Genomic DNA, 22,129 nt, shown 5'->3' on the forward strand with positions numbered 1-22,129 from the left:
AGAATGTTCCTGATGTTGGGGAAGTCCAGAACCAGGGGTCACAGTCTAAGGATAAGGGGTAAGCCATATCGGACCGAGATGAGGAGAAACTTCTTCACCCAGAGAGTGGTGAACCCTGTGGAATTCTCTACCGCAGAATGCTGTTGAGTCCAGTTCGTTGGATATATTCAAAAGGGAGTTAGATGTGGCCCTTACGGCTAAAGGGATCGGGGGTATGGAGAGAAGGTGGGAGTGGGGTACTGAAGTTGCATGACCAGCCATGATCATATTAAATGGTGGTGCAGGCTCGAAGGGCCGAATGGCCTGCTCCTGCACCTATTTGTCCATGTTTCTAAGAGGATAACTGAAGAGTGAGACCTATTAGAGACCATAAAGGAAATGTGTGTATGTGTGTGTGTGGAGGTGGAAGATGTGGGTATGAGTCTTAATGAATACTTTCCATCTGTTTTCACAAAAGAGAAGGACGATGCAGGCGTTGCAATGAGGGAGGAAGAGTATGAAATATTAGACGAGATAAACATAGTGAGAGAGGAAGTATTAAGGGGCTTAGCAGCTTTGAAAGTGAAAAAAATCTCCAGGACCGGATGAAATGTATACCAGGCTGTTGAGAAACAAGACAGGAAATAGCAGAGGCTCTGACCATCATTTTCCAGTCCTCTCTGGCTGCAGGTGTGGTGTCAGAGGACTGGAGGTCTGCTTAATGTTGTACCTTTGTTTAAAAAGAGATAACCAAGTAATTACAGGCCAGTCATCCTAACCTCAGTGGTGGGAAAATTATTGGAAAAAATCCTGAGATCATTTGTAATGACATGGATTAATCAATGACGGCACGGATTTGTTCAGGGAAGATCATGTCTGACTAACTTGATTTGCATTTTTCGAGGACATAACCAGAAGGGTCGATGACGGCAGTGCATATGATGTAGTGTATATGGACTTTAGCAAAGCTTTTGATAAGGTCCCACGTGGCAGACTGGTGATGAAAGTAAAAGCCCATGGGATCCAGGGCAAAGTGGCAAGTTGGATCCAAAATTGGCTTAGAGGCAGGAAGCAAAGGGTTATGGTTGATGGATGTTTTTGTGATGAAGGCTGTATCCAGTGGGGTTCCGCAGGGCTCAATGCTGGGTCCCTTGCTTTTTGTGGTATATATCAATGACTTGGACTTGAATGTCGGAGGTATGATTAAGAAGTTTTCAGATGACGCTAAAATTGGCTGTGTGGTTGATAATGAAGAAGAAAGCTGTGGACTGCAGGAAGATATCAATGTACTGGTCAAGTGGGCAGAACAGTGGCAAATGGAATTCAATCCAGATAAGTGTGAGGTAATGTACTTGGGGAGGGCTAACATGGCAAGGGAATACACATTAAATGGTACGACACTGAAAAGATGTGGAGGAACAAAGGGACCTTGGAGTGCAGAGGGAAAGCATGCTGATGGAGAGGTATCGGTTCTACACGTGCCAGCGATCTGAAGGTCAGGAAGTGGTGAGCTACGTTGCTGAGCTAAGGCGACTTGCAGGGCAATGTGAGTTTGATGGCTACCTGGAGCAAATGCTCAGACTTTTTTGTACTGGGCATTGGCCACGAGACCATCCTACGAAAACTTTTGACTGTAGAGACACCGACCCCCAGTAAGGCCATTGCAATAGCACAGGCGTTAATGTCCACCAGTGATAACACCAAACAAATCTCTCAGCACACAAGTGCTAGCAATGTTCATAAATTAACTGCAACTGTGTTTGCGAGCAGAAATGTAAAGGGCAGAAACCACAAGTCTGCAACTGCCAGCAGGCTTCAGATGACTGAGTCCGCAACAAAGGATGAATGCAAGGCAATTCACACCTTGTTAGCAGATAAACCTGCTAACCACCACGTGGCAGAGGAGGATCGGTCCATGGTGGATCAAAGCAATTTCGAGCATCAGAGAGAGGAGGCAGGTGCTGAAGTACATGGGGTGCACACATTTTCGATGAAATGTCCACCTATAATGCTAAACGTAAAATTGAATGGCTTACCTGTAGCCATGGAACTGGACACTGGCGCTAGCCAATCCATCATGAGTAAAAAGATGTTTGAGAGACTGTGGTGCAACAAGGCACTCAGACCAACCCTGAGCCCCATCCATACGAAACTGAGAATGTACACCAAAGAGCTTATCACTGTCCTGGGCAGCGCCATGGTCAAGGGCACGGTGCACGAACTGCCACTCTGGATTGTCCCGGGCGATGGCCCCACACTGCTTGGAAGGAGCTGGCTGGGCAAAATCCGCTGGAACTGGGATGACATCCGAGCGCTATCACATGTTGATGGGGACTCATGTACCCAGGTTCTTAACAAATTTCCTTCCCTTTTTGAGCCAGGCATTGGAAACTTTTCCGGGGCAAAGGTGTGGATCCACTTGGTCCCAGAGGCATGACCCATTCACCGCAAGGCGAGAGCGGTACCTCATGATGAGGGAGAGAGTGGATAGGCTGCAACGCGAGGGCTTCATCTCCCCAATGGAATTCAGCGAGTGGGCCAGCCCGATTGTTCCAGTACTCAAAAATGATGGCACAGTCAGGATTTGCAGCAATTTATAAAGTAACTATTAATCGTTTCTCGCTACAGGATCAATACCCACTACCTAAAGCAGACGACCTATTTGCAGACGCTGGCAGGAGACAAGACGTTCACCAAGCTCGACCTGACCTCGGCCTACATGACGCAGGAGCTGGGGGAGTCTTCAAAGGGCCTCACCTGCATCAACACACACACAAGGGACTGTTCATCTACAACAGATGCCCGTTTGGAATTTGGTCGGCTGCAGCGATCTTCCAGAGAAACATGGGAGCCTACTCGAGCATTAGCGCATGTGTTTGGAGTAAAGAAAATGCATTAGTACCTGTTTGGCCTCAAATTTGAGCTGGAAACCGATCAAGCCCCTCATATCCCTGTTCACTGAAAACAAGGGGATAAATACGAATGCCTCAGTCCACGTACAAACGTGGGCACTCGCGCTATCAGCGTATATCTATACCATCCGCCACAGGCCAGGCATCGAGAACTGTGCGGATGCTCTCAGTCGGCTACCATTGCCCACCACGGGGGTGGAAATGGCGCAGCCTGCAAACTTGTTGATGGTGGCGCAGCCCGCAGACTTGTTGATGGTCGTGGAAGCGTTTGAAAATGATAAATCACCTGTCACGGCCCACCAGATTAGGACTTGGACCAGCCAAGATCCTCTGCTGTCCCTAGTAAAAAAACTGTGTACTGCATGGGAGCTGGGCCAGCATCCCCATTGAAATGCAAGAGCTAATCAATCCAGCAGCAAAAGGACGAACTGTCCATTCAGGCAGACTGCCTGTTGTGGGGTAACTGCGTAGTGCTACCCAAAAAGGGCAGGGTGACAGACGTTCATCTCTGATTTCCACAGCACACACCCGGGTATAGTAATGATGAAAGCGATAGCCAGATCCCACGTGTGGTGGCCCAGTATCGACGCTGACTTAAGAGTCCTGTGTACGGCAATGCAGCATGTGCTCAGTTGAACAAAGTGCCCAGAGAGGCACCACTAAGTCTGTGATCCTGGCCCTCCAGACCATGGTCGAGGATCCATGTCGACTATGTGGGCCTGTTTCTCGGTAAAATGTTCCTGGTGGTCGTGGATGCTTTTTCAAAATGAATTAAATGTGAAATAATGTCTGGAAGCACCGCCACCATTGAAAGCCTGAGAGCCATGTTTGCCACCCACGGCCTGCCTGACATACTGGTCAGTGACAACGGACCATGTTTCGCCAGTGCCGAATTTAAAGAATTCATGACCCGCAATAGGATCAAACATGTCACCTCAGCCCCGTTTAAACCAGCCTCCAATGAGCAGGCAGTACAAACGATCAAACCGAGCCTTAAACGAGTCACCGCTCACTCCAAACTCGCCTGTCCCGAGTACTGCTCAGCTACTGCACAAGACCTCACTCGCTCACTGGTGCCCCCGGCTGAGCTACTCATGAAAAGGACACTTAAAACCAGACTCTCGCTGGTTCACCCCAACCTGCATGATCAGGTAGAGAGCAGGTGGCAGCAACAAAATGTTAAATGATGGTCGTGCCACTGTATCACGGGAATTTGATCTGAATGACCCTGTGTATGTGCTAAACTATGGACATGGTCCCAAGTGGATCGCGGGCACGGTGATAGCTAAAGAAGGGAGTAGGGTGTTTGTAGTCAAACTAGACAATGGACAAATTTGCAGAAAGCACCTGGACCAAACAAGGCTGTGGTTCATAGACTGCCCTGAACAACCCACAGCAGACACCATCTTTTTTGAGTCCACAACACACACCCAAAGGTTCGACACCACGCCGGACCAGGAAATCGAACCCATCACGTTCAACAGCCCAGCAAGGCCAGGCTCACCTAGCAGTCCTGCAGGGCCAACAACACGCCAGCTAGTGAGGGCACAGCCAACACACCAGAACAGACATTTGTACAGAGGCGGTCCACCAGGGAAAGAAAGGCTCCCAACCGCCTCACCTTGTAAATAGTTTTCACTTTGACTTTGGGGAGGGGAGTGATGTTGTGTATCTGTAAAGCATGCACTCCCATGTTCTGCCACCAGGGAGCGCATCTCCTGAAGTCCCAAGGGATGCCAGCATCCCTTGGGAGCACTGTATATAAGCCGGCCCCTAAGGCCTGTTACTCACTCTGGAGTGTCTTAATAAAGACTCAGGTCACTGTTACTTTAACCTCCCTGTGTGCAGTCTCATCTGTGTTACGAACACAACAGAAACCCTCACTACATTTAAAAAAAAAAATACTTGGATGTGCACTAAAGAGCTGTAACCTACAGGGCTACGGACCAAGAGCTGGAAAGTGGGATTAGGCTGAATAGCTCGTGGTCAGCTGTTGCGGACACGATGGGCCGAAATGGCCTCCTTCTGAGCTGTGAATTTCTATGATTCTATGAAAAAAAACATGATCCCAAAAGTCTTGCTATAACAACTTGCATTTATATAGGGCCTTTAATGTGGTAAAATGTCCCTAGGCACTTCACAGGAGCGTTCCCCAACAAACCAAGCCACATATTGGGACAGGTGTCCAAAAACTTGTCAGATAGGTTTTAGGTAGCTGTTTGTGGGAGCTTGCTGTGCGCAAGTTGTCTGCCGCTTTTCCTACACTCCCAAAGTACTTAATTGGCTGTAACACATTTTGAGACGCCCAGTGGTCGTGAAAGATGCTCTCTAAATTCAAGTCTGTCTGTTTTTTAAGCAGAGTCTGAAAGAAAGAGAGCAAAATTTATGGCGGGAATTCCAGTACTTGGGGCCTAGGCAGCTGAAGGCACGGCCGTCAATTGCGGAGCCATGAAAATTAGGGCTGCGCAAGAGACCAGAATTGGAGAAACAGAGATCTTTGAGGGTTGGAAGTAGGGAGGGTGCCGGGAGGCATGGATGAAGAGGCAAAATTCCTTGGAACATGAGTGTTCACTTCCATGGAGCAGTGGGATGTGTGGTTGTGCTTTATTATTGCAGCCTTGACCACAGCCCCCTGGAATGGAACAAGTGAGCCAGACCCTTGCCTCATGGGAGTAACTGTGCAAACCAAGAAGAAAAAATAAATAACTTGTGTATTAAGTTTCCAAGTCTCCTGTACTTGAAGCATTGGGGGAAAAACAAATTGTGTAAATTCAATATGTAATTCTGTTGAACTTGTTGAGGGGTAGCTGTTTAAAGACATTCTGAAGACTAACATTTCTTAAAATGGTTTTGCTTGAGAATGATTTTATGCTAACGTTTCCCCCCCATTCACAGAAAAGCTAATTGCCTACCAACACGAGTTCCATGCCTTGAGGGAGCGTCTTCGTGTGGCCGAGCACCGAACCTTGCAGCGTTCCTCAGAACTAAATGCTGTCCTGGAGCAGTTCAAACGCATTGTGGCTGCGTCAAATGGGAGCAAAGCAACTCTGAGCAATTTTTCAGGTAATTCCCCTTTTCTAATGCAGCTGTGCTCTTCGCGAAGCCAGTGAAACACTGCAGCTGTCCCAACCAGAACTACTTAAAAGTAAAATGACATTCGTTTGATTGCGGTCATTAAAATATCAATGGGTTCAAGCCGATTAGACTAAGATGCTTCAACGCAGTGCTTTTATTGCACAGTCCTCAAATGTAATTAACATTATCCTCCTCTCCACATGTAGCCCCTTGCCCATTATTGAGAGGACAAACTGCAGACTTGCTCCCAGCCTTTGCTAAGGCCATTCTCTGTCTGCTAGGAGGTGTGAGAGAACAGTATTGGATGACTGGCATGCTCAATTGTTTCACAACCCTGTGGGGAAGTGTCTACCAGTCGTCTGGTTTTACGCATCCCCATTCAGTTGAACTTTTCCTTGTTTTGTGTGACTCCAGGTTGCACTATTGAGCAGGAGGGAGCCAGTTCATACTGACCAGAATCTAAGGGCATCCATTAGTACTGATCCCCATCAGTAAGTTGGGTGGTCAACAGTTTGGTGGAGATAGGGTCAAGAGGGCAGGAGGTCGGTCTCATTGACCAGATGACCTCAGAGAGGGCATGGGGAAAGTCGGAATCAAACTGGAGAGAGATGCGAGTTCAGGGCTGGGGTGGGGGGTAACCTATGGGAAGTTTTAGAGCCAGGGCACTGTACCACAAGCTATCAATGTCTGCAGTCATTAATATTACTATTAGGGTAGACATGCAAATTTTTTTCCCCCCTATTTGGTTCAGAGAGTGCCACATTGTTTCGTACCTTCCATTGCAAATGGCCACACCTTTGTAGCTCTCCTTATGTTGTCTAGAAGCTGTATAGTTATTTTCTCCCAATGTTTGGGTTCAGAAAGAGCTACATAATTCTGTACCCTCCATTGCAAATATCCACAATCAGTGTTCCAAAGATGTGGTACCATTGATGGAGATGAAAGCAATTAGTATGATCATTTATAATATTTAGCTTGGATATGTGTGTATGTTACATTTTTTAATTTTTCATGATTGTGGCCCTTCATTTTCTGTGCTCCGTGGGTAGCACACTCGCCTCTGAGTCAGACGTTTGTGGGTTCAAGTCCCACTCCAGGGATGTGAGCGCAAAAATCTAGGCTGGCACTCCAGTGCAGCGCTGAGGGAGCATTGCACTGCCAGAGGGTGCTGTCTTTCAGATGATATGTTAAATCGAGACTCGAAGAAGAACAGGGGCGTTATCCTCAATTTATTCCTCAATCAACATAACAAAACCAGATTATCTGGTCATACATTGCTGCTTGTGGGAACTTGCTTGTGCGCAAATTGGCTGCCGCGTTTCCTACATTACAACAATGACTACAACCAATGAAGTACATTTTGGAGTGTAAAGAGCTTTGAGACGTCTGGTGGTCATGAAAGGGGGTGCTATATAAATCCAAGTCTTTTTTTTAGACAAAAGGACCATTGTTGCTTTACCATAGATTTCACTTATCCTGATACACCAGCATATTGAGATAACGTGACCTCATCCTGATCCCAGCCAAAAACAAAATTAGTTGTCTGAATGTACTCATCAATCTTAACTGTATTTTCAGATGACGCCAAAAAGCTGTTGAAAGATTTGACCAACAAAAATGCCCTACAAGTGCCAAATATCTACCATCACATGCCCCACTTACTTAACAGCGAGGAAAGCCTTCAGCCTGCTGTGCAGGTTGGCCTTGGCAGAACTGGCGGTAAGTTACTAGAAATGGTCTTTGCTCTTGCATAAAAATGATGGGGTGGGTAAAGTACTTTAAACGGGTTTGAATTAAATTGTAAGGTATTTATATTGTCCTGCCCTAAGATGTCCATTCCACGCATTTGATGAAGTAACTCTCGTCTTTGATGCTCTCTCAATGCCAGGCAGATCAGCCTTTTCCACAAAGGGTTAAGCTGCTTGGATGTGTATTCAAAAAACAAAACAAATTTCACTCCAATTTATTGCGTTGTTCACAAGCTGAGGTTGATCATCAGCTGGATGATAGTTAAGTATGTATGACTTTATTACACATGTGGAAATCCTTCATGACCCAGCGAACAAGTTTAATTGAGAATTTTTTAATTGGCTAATTAAACTCAGTTAACTTCTGTGTTGAAGACCTGTAATGAATGCTAGAAATGTTGCAGTTGCCAAATCTCAGCTGTGAATCTGCTGCGTTGCCTCTCGTGTAGATACACATCATATCCCCGTGGTTGTGTAAGATACCTACTTTACATCACGGGCTGCACGATTTAACCCATATGATGCACCTGTGTGATAGAACATGCCAGCAAGACGCACACCAGGTCCATCAATATCAGATGAGAAAACAAGTTAATATTTCGGGTGCAGCTGCACCTCCAAACTGGAAGATAAGTAAGATCCTTTTCATGGGTTTGATCAAAATAAAAAGAGGTGGGATGTGCGGCAAGAGAATAATGGATAGAAGCCAAGTCAGGACCGTCACAGAGAAGCTGTTAATGAGTTGAATAGCCAGCAAAGTATTTTCAGAAGCTGGAAAGAGATGATAACTGTGGGTCTTCTCAGCGAGGCAACAATACGACATTAAAAGAAGAAAATGGCATGAAATAACTTTTGAGATAGAGTAAAAGCATGGGATGGGGGGAATTTCAAAATGGAGGCAAATGAAAACAGGCAAGAAAATGGGAGGGAGGGAGTGACTGCAAGTGCTGGAAATCTTAAAATGCTGGAAGTATGACCACATCTGCCAGCACCCGTAAAGAGATGAAAGCAGGCCAATGTCTGCACCGCTTACCTCCTTCCAGAACTGTGTACTGACAGAGGCCCTGTCTCTTGAGAAAGTCAACACGTCCAATTCCCCCAAATGGGACCCAGCGTGCATCACCAGCACCCCTTCTGCTCCGAAAAAAGGACCGTGAGATTGTATCCTTCTGCATCCATCTCAGGAAAAATAACTCCATAGCCTTGCCATCAATTAATTCTCCCTCCTGAGCCAATGTCTCTGGTTCAACCAGAGTGTTCGTATCTATGACGTTCTATTAAACCCTGAGCTGATCTTCCAACCCCATATCATCATCGTCTCAAAGACCATCCAACTCGTCAGGCTCTGCGTTTGCCTCAGCTGATCTGCTGCTGAAGCTGTCAACCTTGCCTTTGTCGCCTCCGGACTCAACTATTCCAATGATCTCTCGGCTGGCCTCCCATCCTTCACACTCTGAAAGCTTCAGCTCATCTAAAAATCTGCTGCCTCCATCCTATCCTATCCTGCACCAAACCCATCACTGGGCCCTTTATTGCAAAGGGGATGGAATATAAAAGCAGGGAAGTCTTGCTACAGTTGTACAGGGTATTGGTGAGGCCACACCTGGAATACTGCATGCAGTTTTGATTTCCATATTTACGAAATGATATACTTGCTTTGGAGGTAGTTCAGAGAAGGTTCACAAGGTTGATTCCAGAGATTAGGGGGTTGACTTATGAGGAAAGGCTGAGTAGGCTGGGCCTCTACTCATTGGAATTCAAAAGAATGAGAGGTGATCTTATCAAAATGTATAAGATTATGAGGGGCTTGACAAGGTGGATGCAGGGACGATGTTTCCACTGAAAGGGGAGACTAGAACTAGGGGGTATAATCTTACAATAAGGGGCCGCCCATTTAAAACTGAGATGAGACATTTCTTCTCTGAGGGCTGTAAATCTGTGGAAGCTGGGTCATTAAATAAATTTAAGACAGAGATAGACAGTTTTTCTGCAATGCAATAGTAAGGAGGAACATTAGCCTGGATGATGTGGAATCGGTATGGGTGGAGCTGCGAAATTCCAAAGGGCAGAAAACGCTCGTGGAAGTTGTGTACAGACCACCAAAGAGTAGCAATGAGGTTGGGATAGCATCAAACAAGAAATAAGGGATGCATGCAATAAAGATACAGCAGTTATCATGGGTGACTTTAATATACAAATTGATTGGGTGAACCAAACTGGTAGCAATGCAGTGGAGGAGAATTTCCTGGAGTGTATTAGGGATGGTTTTCTCGACCAATATGTCGAGGAGCCAACTAGGGAGCTGGCCATCCTAGACTGGATGATGTGTAATGAGAAGGGACTAATTAGCAATCTTGTTGTGCGAGGCCCTTGGGGAAGAGTGACCATAACATGGTAGAATTCTTTAAGATGGAGAGTGACACAGTTAATTCGGAAACTAGGCTCCTGAACTTCAATGGTATGAGGCGCGAATTAGCTAGAATAGACTGGCAAAGGATACTTAAAAGGTTGACAGTGGATAAGCAATGGCAAACATTTAAAGATCACATGGATGAACTTCAGCAATTGTACATCCCTGTCTGGAGTAAAAATAAAGCGGGGAAGGTGGCTCAACCATGGCTAACAAGGGAAATTGAGGATAGTGTTAAAACCAAAGAAAGTGTTAAAACCAAGGAACAAACCTGAGGTCTGGGAGAAATTTAGAATTCAACAGAGGAGGACTAAGGGTTTAATTAAGAGGGGGAAAATAGAGTATATGAGGAAGCTTGCAGGGAACATAGAAGCTTTTGCAGTCAGTTTTTATAAATATGTGAAGAGAAAAAGATTAGTGAAGACAAACGGAGGTCCCTTGCAGTCGGATTCAGGTGAATTTATAATGGGGAACAAAGAAATGGCAGATCAATTGAACAAATACTTCGGTTCTGTCTTCACGAAGGAAGACACAAATATCCTTCGAATGTACTAGGGGACAGTGAGACAAGTGAGGAGGAGGAACTGAAGGATATCATATTAGGCGGGAAATTGTGTTCGGGAAATTGAGGGGATTGAAGGCCGATAAATCCCTGGGGCCTGATAGTCTGCATCCCAGAGTACTTAAGGAAGTGGCCCTAGAAATAGTGGATGCATTGGTGATCATTTTCCAACAGTCTATCAACTCTGGATCAGTTCCTGTGGACTGGAGGGTAGCTAATGTAATACCACTTTTTTAAAAAGGAGGGAGAGAGAAAGCGGGTAATTATATACCGTTTAGCCTAACATCAGTGGTGGGGAAAATGTTGGAATCAATCATTAAGGATGAAATAGCAGCGCATTTGGAAAACAGTGACAGGATCGGACCAAGTCAGCATGGATTTATGAAAGGGAAATCATGCTTGACAAATCTTCTGGAATGTTTTGAGGATGTAACTAGCAGAGTGGACAAGGGAGAACCAGTGGATGTAGTGTATTTAGACTTTCAAAAGGCTTTTGACAAGGTCCCGCACAAGAGATTGGTGTGCAAAATCAAAGCGCATGGTATTGGGGGTAATATACTGACGTGGATAGAGAACTGGTTGGCAGACAGGAAGCAGAGAGTCGGGATAAACTGGTCCTTTTTAGAATGGCAGGCAGTGACTAGTGGAGTGCCGCAGGGCTCAGTGCTGGGACCCCAGCTCTTTACAATATACATTAACGATTTAGATGAAGGAATTGAGTGTAATATCTCCAAGTTTGCGGATGACACTAAACTGGATGGTGGTGCGAGCTGTGAGGAGGATGCTACGAGGCTGCAGGGTGACTTGACAGGTTAGGTGAGTGGGCAAATGCATGGCAAATGCAGTATAATGTGGATAAATGTGAGGTTATCCACTTTGGGGGCAAAAACATGAAGGCAGAATATTATCTGAATGGTGGCAGATTAGGAAAAGGGGAGGTGCAACGAGACCTGGGTGTCATGGTTCATCATTCCCAAAGTGGGCATGCAGGTACAGCAGGCGGTGAAGAAGGCAAATGCTATGTTGGCCTTCATAGCTAGGGGGTTTGAGTATAGGAGCAGGGAGGTCTTACTGCAGTTGTACAGGGCCTTAGTGAGGCCTCACCTGGAATATTGTGTTCAGTTTTGGTCTCCTAATCTGAGGAAGGACGTTCTTGCTATTGAGGGAGTGCAGCGAAGGTTCACCAGACTAATTCCAGGGATGGTTGGACTGTCCTATAAGGAGAGACTGGATCAACTGGGCCTTTATTCACTGGAGTTTAGAAGGATGAGAGGGGATCTCATAGAAACGTATAAGATTCTGACGGGACTGGACAGGTTAGATGCAGGAAGAATGTTCCCAATGTTGGGGAAGTCCAGAACCAGGGGACACAGTCTTAGGATAAGGGGTAGGCCATTTAGGACTGAGATGAGGAGAAACTTCTTCACTCAGAGTTGTTAACCTGTGGAATTCCCTACAGCAGAGAGTTGTTGATGCCAGTTCATTGGATCTATTCAAGACGGAGTTAGATATGGTCCTTACGGCTAACGGGATCAAGGGGTATGGAGAGAAAGCAGGAAAGGGGTACTGAGGGAATGATCAGCCATGATCTTATTGAATGGCGGTGCAGGCTCGAAGGGCCGAATGGCCTATTCCTGCACCTATTTTCTATGTCTCTTAACCGATAAGGGGTTACGGGGAGCGGGTGGGGAAGTGGACCCGAGTCCATGATTGGATCAGCCATGATCGTATTAAATGGAGCAGGCTCGAGGGGCTGCATCGCCTATTTCTTATGTTCTTCTTGTTGACCTATTTTAGCTCCAGTTCCAGTTCCCCTAACACCTCAGATTTAAAATTCTCATCCTCGTGTTTAAACCCTATCCTTTGTGGCCATGCCTTCAGACGTCAAGGGGCCACTCTCTGGAATTCCCTCCCTGAACTCTTCTGCCTGAACCGCCACCCTCTTCTCCTTTAAACCCCTCCTTAAAAATCATTAAATTGAGCTGTTGCTCACCTCTGCTACTTGGCATAACTGGTCTATGCCAGTGTCTATGCTTCACATGAGCCTCCTCCCTCCCACGTCATCGTGCCCTTTCTCCCTCGTATGTTTATCCAGCTTTACTTTAAATGCATCTATGTTGTTTGCCTCAACTATTCCTTGTGGTAGCGAGTTCCACATTCTCACCACTCTGGGTAAAGATGTTTCTCCTGAATTCCAAATTGCATTTATTAATCACCATCTTATATTTGTGGCCCATAGTTTTGGTCTCCTTCCTCCCACCAATCTAATTTACAAAACAAACTGTAGATTTTTCACACTACAGAAAATCCTTTAGCAGACACACCATCACCACTGCACAGGAGAGCTAAATTGATTGATTGATTAAATAACCCCACAACTGTGACGATGACCGAAACAATTGCTTCCTCCCAGCTTAGAAAAATGCTCCGGTTGTTTGGCCATCATTATGTGCCACATCGTCTGCTTATACCATCCTGCCTCACTTAACAACTACCTGCTGAACTCTTCTAAACGGCAGTATTATTTATTCCTGTTTGTTTGACAATACAAGCGACCTTCATTATATGAAGTGTATAATGAGGCAAGGCATAGGACCCAATCTTAGTCAGAATTCCAAGAACGGTTATATTTTTTTCTCCGCGCCAGCTATACTTGTATAATAAAAATTCAACACATTCGCCACAGTTCATTGCTGAATTTGGATGATAATGGGGAGGTGAGAAATATCCGTATGTGTCTGCATCTTAAATGTGCAGGATTTAAATTTGGAACATCAAAGAAACTATTCCACAAAAAAAAACATTGTGAAGTAAATTCAACTTCATTTCAAAAGTTAAGTTAAATTCACTTTCTAAACTGTTTTTAAAGTTTTTACTGCACAACAGGTGGGGAATTTTAAAAACCTATTCTCGCCTTGGAATACTGGTACAGGTAATGCCAGTGACTATGCCTTTAGCACAGAGGGATACTGTCCTCATAAGGGTCGCCAACACTTCAGGATTGCCCTGGAGTTTCCAGGAATTAAGGATTCATCTCCAGAACACTGCTGCAAGCAGCCCAGGAGAAAAATCATAGGGGCAATAAAAATGTTGCCGGTTTTTTTTTAAATAAATAAATAAAATAAGCTTGAAATTCTGATTGATGTCTTCCCGCGGGCATAGGAGTGAAATAGGGAAAAAAAAGATGCGCGCTTACTTACCTGTTGCTGCTGCGCCCGTTCGAAATTCCGAGCCTGAGGCCCCCCGAGACTGCACGTCGCAGCGCGTGTACGTGGGGACGTGTGCAGGCCGGGAGCTGGAGACAGCAGCCAATCAGGTTAATATCTTTTCTCATTCGTAGTAATAGGAATTCCGTAAGTCGGGAACTCCTATTACTATGAATGAGAACCCCCCCCCTCCCCAAACACCCAAAACACAATAATAAAAAAAATAGAAAATAAACTACATATTTAACGTTCATTTTAAATTAAAGTTCTTAAAGACGGGAAAATATTTTTTTTATAAGTTTTTTTTTAAATTAAGCCTTAAAATAGTGGGAAGGATTTTTTAAAATAAAATGTGTTTTTATAACTTTATTTTTAAATGTTTGTGTATTTTTAAACACTTGCGCCTGTAAAAGTAGGCTATGCGCCTACGCGCAAGATTTTAAAGGACATTTGCAGGGCAAGATATTCGTAAATATCGGAAATCTTGCCCTGCAAGTGTCCTCGCTCCTGATATATGGATGATCTGTCAAGCCAGAAACTTGACAGATCGGAAAAGCCGGTTACCAGCGCATGCGCATTGCGCGCGGAAACCCGGCTTTTCCGATGCCTTCCTGGGTCCGTAGAAACTTCGTATGGACCCGGGACATCGGAATTTCAGGGCCAATAATTTTTTCAACATTTTTGTATACGAGTTATAAAAATGTCAGACATGTGATGAAAGGATGTCTTGCCTGTCATTCAATGAGGTAATGAAGAGTCTAATTGCTTTCCAATCAATGTGGGATGGCAGTGTGCTGCAAGTCATCATCATAGGCAGTCCCTCGGAATCGAGGAAGACTTACTTCCACTCTTAGCATGAGTTCTTAGGTGGCTGTACATTCCAAAACGAGAACCACAGTCTCTATCACAGGTGGGGGACAGATAGTCGTTGAGGGAAGGGATGGGTGGGATTGGTTTGCCGCACGCTCTTTCCGCTGCCTGCGCTTGATTACTGTATGCTCTCGGCGACGAAACTCGAGGTGCTCGGCACTCTCGCAGATGCATTTCTTCCACTTAAGGCGGTCTTTGGCCAGGGACTCCCAGGTGTCAGTGGAGATGTTGCACTTTATCAGGGAGGCTTTGAGGGTGTCCTTGTAACGTATCCTCTGCCCACCTTTGACTCGTTTGCCAAGAAGGAGTTCCAAGTAGAGCCCTTGCTTTGGGAGCCTCATAGAAACATAGAAAATAGCTGCAGGAGTAGGCCATTCAGCCCTTCGAGCCTGCACCACCATTCGATAAGATCATGGCTGATCATTCCCTCAGTACCCCTTTCCTGCTTTCTCTCCATACCCCTTGATCCCTTTAGCCGTAAGGGCCATATCTAACTCCCTCTTGAATATATCCAATGAACTGGCATCACCAACTCTCTGCGGCAGGGAATTCCACAGGTTAACAACTGAGTGAAGAAATTTCTCCTCATCTCAGTCCTAAATAGCCTACCCCTTATCCTAAGACTGTGTCCCCTGGTTCTGGACTTCCCCAACATCAGGAACAATCTACCTGCATCTAATCTGTCCAGTCCCGTCAGAATCTTGTATGTTTCTGAGATCTGCTCTCATCCTTCTAAACTCCAGTGTATAAAGGCCCAGCTGATCCAGTCTCTCCTCATATGTCAGTCCGACCATCCCGGAATCAGTCTGGTGAACCTTCGCTGCACTCCCTCAATAGCAAGAACGTCCTTCCTCAGATTAGGAGACCAAAACTGAACACAATATTCCAGGTGAGGCCTCACCAAGGCCCTGTACAACTGCAGTAAGACCTCCCTGCTCCTATACTCAAATCCCCTAGCTATGAAGGCCAACATAGCATTTGCTGCCTTCACCGCCTGCTATACCTGCATGCCAATTTTCAATGACTGATGAACCATGACACCCAGGTCACGTTGCACCTCCCCTTTTCCTAATCTGCCACCATTCAGATAATATTCTGTCTTCGCGTTTTTGCCCCCAAAGTGGATAACCTCACATTTATTCCTAACCTGAGGAAGGACATTATTGCTATTGAGGGAGTGCAGCGAAGGTTCACCAGACTGATTCCCGGGATGGCGGGACTGACCTATCAAGAAAGACTGGATCAACTGGAGTTCAGAAGAATGAGAGGGGACCTCATAGAAACGTTTAAAATTCTGACGGGGTTAGACACGTTAGATGCAGGAAGAATGTTCCCAATGTTGCGGAAGTCCAGAACCAGGGGACACAGTCTAAGGATAAGGGGTAAGCCATTTAGGACCGAGATGAGGGGGAATTTCTTCACCCAGAGAGTGGTGAACCTGTGGAATTCTCTACCACAGAAAGTTGTTGAGGCCAATTCACTAAATATATTCAAAAAGGAGTTAGATGAAGTCCTTACTACTAGGAGGATCAAGGGGTATGGTGAGAGAGCAGGAATGGGGTACTGAAGTTGCATGTTCAGCCATGAACTCATTGAATGGCGGTGCAGGCTAGAAGGGCCGAATGGCCTACTCCTGCACCTATTTTCTATGTTTCTATGTTTATCACATGTCTGGCATGCGAACAATGTGGCCCGCCCAGTGGAGCTGATCAAGTGTGGTCAGTGCTTCAATGCTGGGGATGTTGGCCTGGTCAAGGACGCTAATGTTGGTGCGTCTGTCCTCCCAGGGGATTTGTCGGATCTTGCGCAGACATCGTTATATAGACCTTCAGGTACTTATTAGCACGCTTATTACCATTAGCATGGCTATAAAGCAGCGATTTTCTTGCTGTGTTTGGATTGGGGCTACTCATCTGAAGACTGTCGAGGGGAAATCATGACAGTATAAGTCTATTGCTGAAACTGGCACCCTGCCAGTCTTTCTACTTGTCTGCTTGATTATCTGGAGTGTGGCATCATTTCCCAGGTCCCTGCTGATGGCTTAATGAGAATAACGGGGTGCTAAATTCCACATCACATGCGCCCAAACCACTGCTAAATTCAGCAGGGCCGATCTTTAGGCAGCCAGATGAGCGTAGACCTCGTTTCACCTGAGCCTGTTTCCAGAACCCTTAACGAAATTAGTTAAAAGCAGTGGGAGCTTGCATAGAAGAAGCCAGTGGTGAAGTATTTTTTTTGAAGAGGCCTTAATGTAGAGCCAGGAGGAGCAGGAGTGCGCCTCCTGCCTCCACAGTAAAAATGCAGCTGCTGCATGCGCACGCTCACCCCACATCTGATTGCCTCCCTTGCCCCTGGACTCGCCTGTGGGTCTGAGCCAGCTGAAATTTGCCAGTCTCTGACCGGCGAGCTGTGTGGAGTGTCCGATTGGTGGCTACGGCTTGCCGTAATTATGGTGAGTTCTGAGGACCAATTTAGGATGGTTCTTGGTTCTCTCTGGATCGCACCTGGTTTCGGGTGCAAATGAATTTAGGCCCCATTGTCTTCACAGTATAGATTTGTACTCCTGTGTAAACTAACATATTTTTCCAGTTCTGACGAAGGGCCGTCGACCCGAAACGTTAACTCTGTTTTTCTCTCCACAGATGCTGCCTGACCCAGAGATTTCCAGCATTTTCTGTTTTTTTTATATTTTTCCAGCCCCTGTTTGTGGAGTCGGGAAAATTGCTTTTCTGGAACTCGCCCCATAATGCACGGCAACTTGGCTTTATTACAAGAGGATTTGAGTATAAGAGTAAATATGTCTTACTGCAATTATAGAGAGCCCTGGTGAGACCGCACCTGGAGTATTGTGTACAGTTTTGGTCTCTTTATTGCAAGTATATCCTTCCTTCGGTAGAGGGAGTGCAACGAAGGTCCACCAGACTGATTCCTGGGATGGGGTGATTGCCCTATGAGGAGAGATTAAGTAGACTAGGCCTATATTCTCTCGAGTTTAGAAGAATGAGAGGCGATCTCATTGAAACATACAACATTTTTACAGGTTGTGACAGGGTAGATGCAGGGAGGATGTTTCCCCAGGGGTCACAATCTCAGAATAAGGAGTTGGCCATTTAGGACTGAGATAAGGAGAAATTTCTTCATTCAAAGGGCTGTGAATCTTTGGAATTCTCTAGTGGACTATGGAAGCTCAGTCTTTGAGTATCTTCACGACAGAGATCGATAGATTTTTGGATATTAAGGGATATGGGGATAGTGCAGGAAAGTGGAGTTGAGGTAGAAGATCAGCCATGATCTTATTGAATGGCGGAGCAGGCTGGAGGAGCCGAATGGCCTGCTCTTGCTAATTCTCTTTCATGTATATTGACTTGCCCTTTCTGTGCATGCGCTGAAATGTCACGCATGTTCAGAAGAAACGACTCTCATTATGGGGTGAATTCAGCGAGGACCAGAAAAGGAATTTTCAGGGGACATGTGTGAGCAGCGAGTTTGAGGGCAACAAAAGCTGAGCATGTACTTCAGATGTAGATGGTGAGCAATTATGCAGCAGGCTGGAGAGCAGATGCATGACCTGATAGAAAGAATGAAAACAGTAACCTGCCCTCAAGTTATTTGAGGTCTTTAAGTGCTGTTCAGATAAAAGAAGAAAATATATTTGTAACTGGCCGATGTAATGTAGTGCACTCTGTTACATGACTGTTTTGGGTAGAGTCCTAAGTTAGTAATGTTTCATTGCTGAATTTTTCCATATGTCTATTGCCTTGTAATCCAGAAGTGTCGTTACTGGATTTTACAGATTTTTTAAAAAAATGTAGAAATGAGGCCAATTTTGTAGTTAATTTGCACATGGCCAATTACTGCTATTGGGAGCCCACAAATTTAAGATTATCTCACAGAATTAAAGTGGAAGTTATAAACAAATCGCTTTGGAACGTGGGTGGATAAAATGGCACGTTCTCTGCCACAAACTGTTGTTGAGGTGGAGCAATAAGTTCTTCCAACCGGGAAATAGATAGCTGCTTCAAAAAGGAATGTTTTGTTGGTTCTCAAGGCTGCGTTAATTGCCCATCCATAGTTTTCCTGAGGCGGCAATGAGAGGCCTTCTTGAACTGCTGTGCCCATTTCAGGATATTGACCCAGCAACGATGAAGGAATGCTGACGCATGTTCATGTCAGGGTGGTGTGTTGCTTGGAGGGGAACTTGAGAAATGTTGGCGTTCTCATGACGATGCTGCTCTTGTCTGTCTTGATGGTGAAGGTTGCAGGAGAGGGAAGGTGTATTGTTCAAGTAACCTTGGTTAGTTGGTGTAGTGCGTCCTGTAGATCATCCGTACTGCAGCCACTGTGCACCATCGAAGGAGGGAGTGAATATTGCCTTTCAACTGCTCTACCCTGAATGCTGTAGAGCTGCTTCAATGTTGTAGGAGCAGGGAGGTCTTACTGCAGTTGTACAGAGCCTTGGTGAGGCCACACCTTGAATATTATGTTCAGTTTTGCTCTCCTAATCTGAGGAAGGACATTCTTGCCAATGCGGGAGTGCAGCAAAGGTTCACCAGACTGATTCCCGGGATGGCAGGACTGACATATGAAGAAAGACTGGATCAACTAGGCTTATATTCACTGGAATTTAGAAGAATGAGAGGGGATCTCATAGAAACATATAAAATTCTGACGGGATTGGACAGGTTAGATGCAGGAAGAATGTTCCCGATGTTGGGGAAATCCAGAACCAGGGGTCACAGTCTAAGGATAAGGGGTAAGCCATTTAGGACCGAGATGAGGAGAATCTTCTTCACTCAGAGAATTGTGAACCTGTGGAATTTTCTACCACAAAGTTGTTGAGGCCAGTTCGTTAGATATATTCTAAAGGGAGTTAGATGTGGCCCTTACGGCTAAAGGAATCAAGGGGTATGGAGAGAAAGTAGGAATGGGGTACTAAAGTTGCAAAAATGATCAGCCATGATATTGAATGGTGGTGCAGGCTCGAAGGGCCGAATGTCCTATTCCTGCACCTATTTTCTATGTTGCAGCTGCCCCCATTCAGATACATGATGAGTATTTGATTACAAACCTGACTTGAGCCTTGCAGATGATGGAGGCTTTGAGGATTGAGCCATTTGGCGCAGGCCACCCAGCCCCTGCCTTGTTCTTCTAGCCACGGCGTTGATATCACTGGTTCAGTTAAGTTTCTGTTCTGTGGTGACCCCATCTCCCAAGATGTTGGTGAGGTCTCGGCAATGGTGGTGTTAGTCAAGGTCGAAAGGAGATGCCTGAGTGTTCTCTCTCTCTGGAATTTCAATACCTGCCACTTGCCAGTCTTCAGCAGGACCTGGATACCATCCAGGCTTAGGCTGACATGGGCTGCTGCATTACCAGAGGAATTCTGAATGGAGCAGCATATTGTGGTATCATCAGCGAACAGCCGCACTTCTAGGTGATTAGGAATGAGCAGGAAAGTGGATATAGACTAGGTGACACCTTGGCACAAACCTGAATGGCCTGTTTCTAAGCAACAACATTCTGTGATTCTATAACAACAAGCGTGTGACAGTAAATATTTCAAGGTTACAGCTGTTTTTCATTTGTGGCAGCCACTTCTACTTGCTGCACTTGACTTGCTGCTCAGTGTTGCACATTCATCATCATCATCATAGACAGTCCCTCAGAATCGAGGAAGACTTGCTTCCACTCCCAAAGTGAGTCCTTTGGTGGCTGAACAGTCCAATACGAGAGTCGCAGACCCTGTCACAAGTGGGACAGACATTAGTCGGGGGAGGGGGGGCGGCACTGGTTTACCGCACGCTGGCTGCGCCTGACCTCTTCACGGTCTCGGCGTTGAGATTCGAAGAGCTCAGCACCCTCCCGGATGCACTTTCTCCACCTAGGGCGGTCTTTGGTCAGGGACTCCAAGGTGTCAGTGGGGAGGTTGGCCTGGACGAGGACACTGATGTTGGTGCGCCTATCCTCCCAGGAGATTTGCAGGATCTTGAGGAGACATCATTGGTGATATATCTCCAGCGACTTGGTGTCTTCTGTACATTATCCATGCCTCTGATCCATACAGGAGGGCGGGTATTACTACAGCCCTGTAGACTATGAGCTTGGTGGTAGATATGAGGGCCTGGTCTTTGAACACTCTTCCTCAGGCAGCCGAAGGCTGCACTGGCACACTGGAGGCGATGTTGAATCTCCATCAATGTCAGCCTTTGTTGATCTTACAACAGTGCTAAAAGCTTTGAGAACTAATGTTCAGTGTCTGTAGTCACACAGCCGTGAAACCTGGGTTGGGAGGGGGGGGACGGAGGGGGCCTGTGGGAGTTGTTGAAAGTTTGTAAATGCTACATTACTCAATACATGTTATGACTATTAGCTAGCTGCTACTGAATCCTTGAAATTTACTATCCTGAACCCTCCGCCCCACCCCCACTGAGTCAGTGTTGGTAATTCCATCCATATTTTCCTTTCAATCTTCCATTAATCTGTTTGTGAAATCAGGTAATCTTTGGGCCCAAGTTTCCGCCCTCTGCAAAAATGCCATAAGGTGCCCCGACTTTCTGGAATAAAAAGGGCGCCGAAAACTTACCTTGTGATTCTGCGAGCTCCTCAGGACATCTTCGTTCTCGGCGTAGGCGCAGCACAAGGGGTCGGGGGCGGAGCCAGGTCCCGGCGCTGAAAACCGTACCGGGACCCCTGCACATGTGCGCTGAGAGTGCGCGCGCATGTGCAGTAGCTCCTCACCCCCAACGCTGCGTGGGAGGGGCCCGAAGCACGCAGGCCCTAGCCCTGGCCAAATGAGCTCCCCGGACAAAGATCGGGACTCGGGCCTCCCCCCCCACCCCCCCCCCCCCCCCATTCCCACCAAACGTCGTTGGCGGGGGCCTGCCTGCCCGGCCTTGCGCTGGGAGCGGGCCCCGCCCGAAGTGTCGTCGGTGGCGGCCCGGCTTCTTCTGCGGCGGCGGCGGTGCCCATTCAACCTTCCCCCCCCCCCCCCCCCTCTCCTCCCTCTCCCCTCCCTCTCCCCTCCATACGTGTCTCTCTCTCGCCCCATCTCTCCTTACCCCCCCATTCTCTCTTTACCCCCCCATTCTCTCTTTACCCCCCCATTCTCTCTTTACCCCCCCTTTCTCTCTTTAACCCCCCTTTCTCTCTTTACCCCCCCTTTCTCTCTTTACCCCCCCCTTTCTCTCTTTACCCCCCCTTTCTCTCTTTACCCCCCCTTTCTCTCTTTACCCCCCCTTTCTCTCTTTACCCCCCCCCTTTCTCTCTTTACCCCCCCTTTCTCTCTTTACCCCCCCTTTCTCTCTTTACCCCCCCCTTTCTCTCTTTACCCCCCCCTTTCTCTCTTTACCCCCCCCCTTTCTCTCTTTACC

General features: G+C 46.4%; 1 protein-coding gene across 1 annotated transcript in view; it reads left to right on the plus strand.

The window, feature by feature from the left end:
• mgat4a (alpha-1,3-mannosyl-glycoprotein 4-beta-N-acetylglucosaminyltransferase A) overlaps positions 1 to 22,129 on the plus strand; it is a 281,493-nt gene that overhangs the window by 168,353 nt on the left and 91,011 nt on the right. The window contains exons 2-3 of the mRNA XM_070892430.1: positions 5,787 to 5,954; positions 7,545 to 7,685. Of these exons, the coding sequence (XP_070748531.1) occupies positions 5,787 to 5,954; positions 7,545 to 7,685 (309 nt within the window). The remainder of the gene's footprint in view (positions 1 to 5,786; positions 5,955 to 7,544; positions 7,686 to 22,129) is intronic.

Source organism: Pristiophorus japonicus, chromosome 10, assembly GCF_044704955.1.
Source record: "Pristiophorus japonicus isolate sPriJap1 chromosome 10, sPriJap1.hap1, whole genome shotgun sequence".
Classification (NCBI taxonomy): Eukaryota; Metazoa; Chordata; class Chondrichthyes; family Pristiophoridae; genus Pristiophorus; species Pristiophorus japonicus.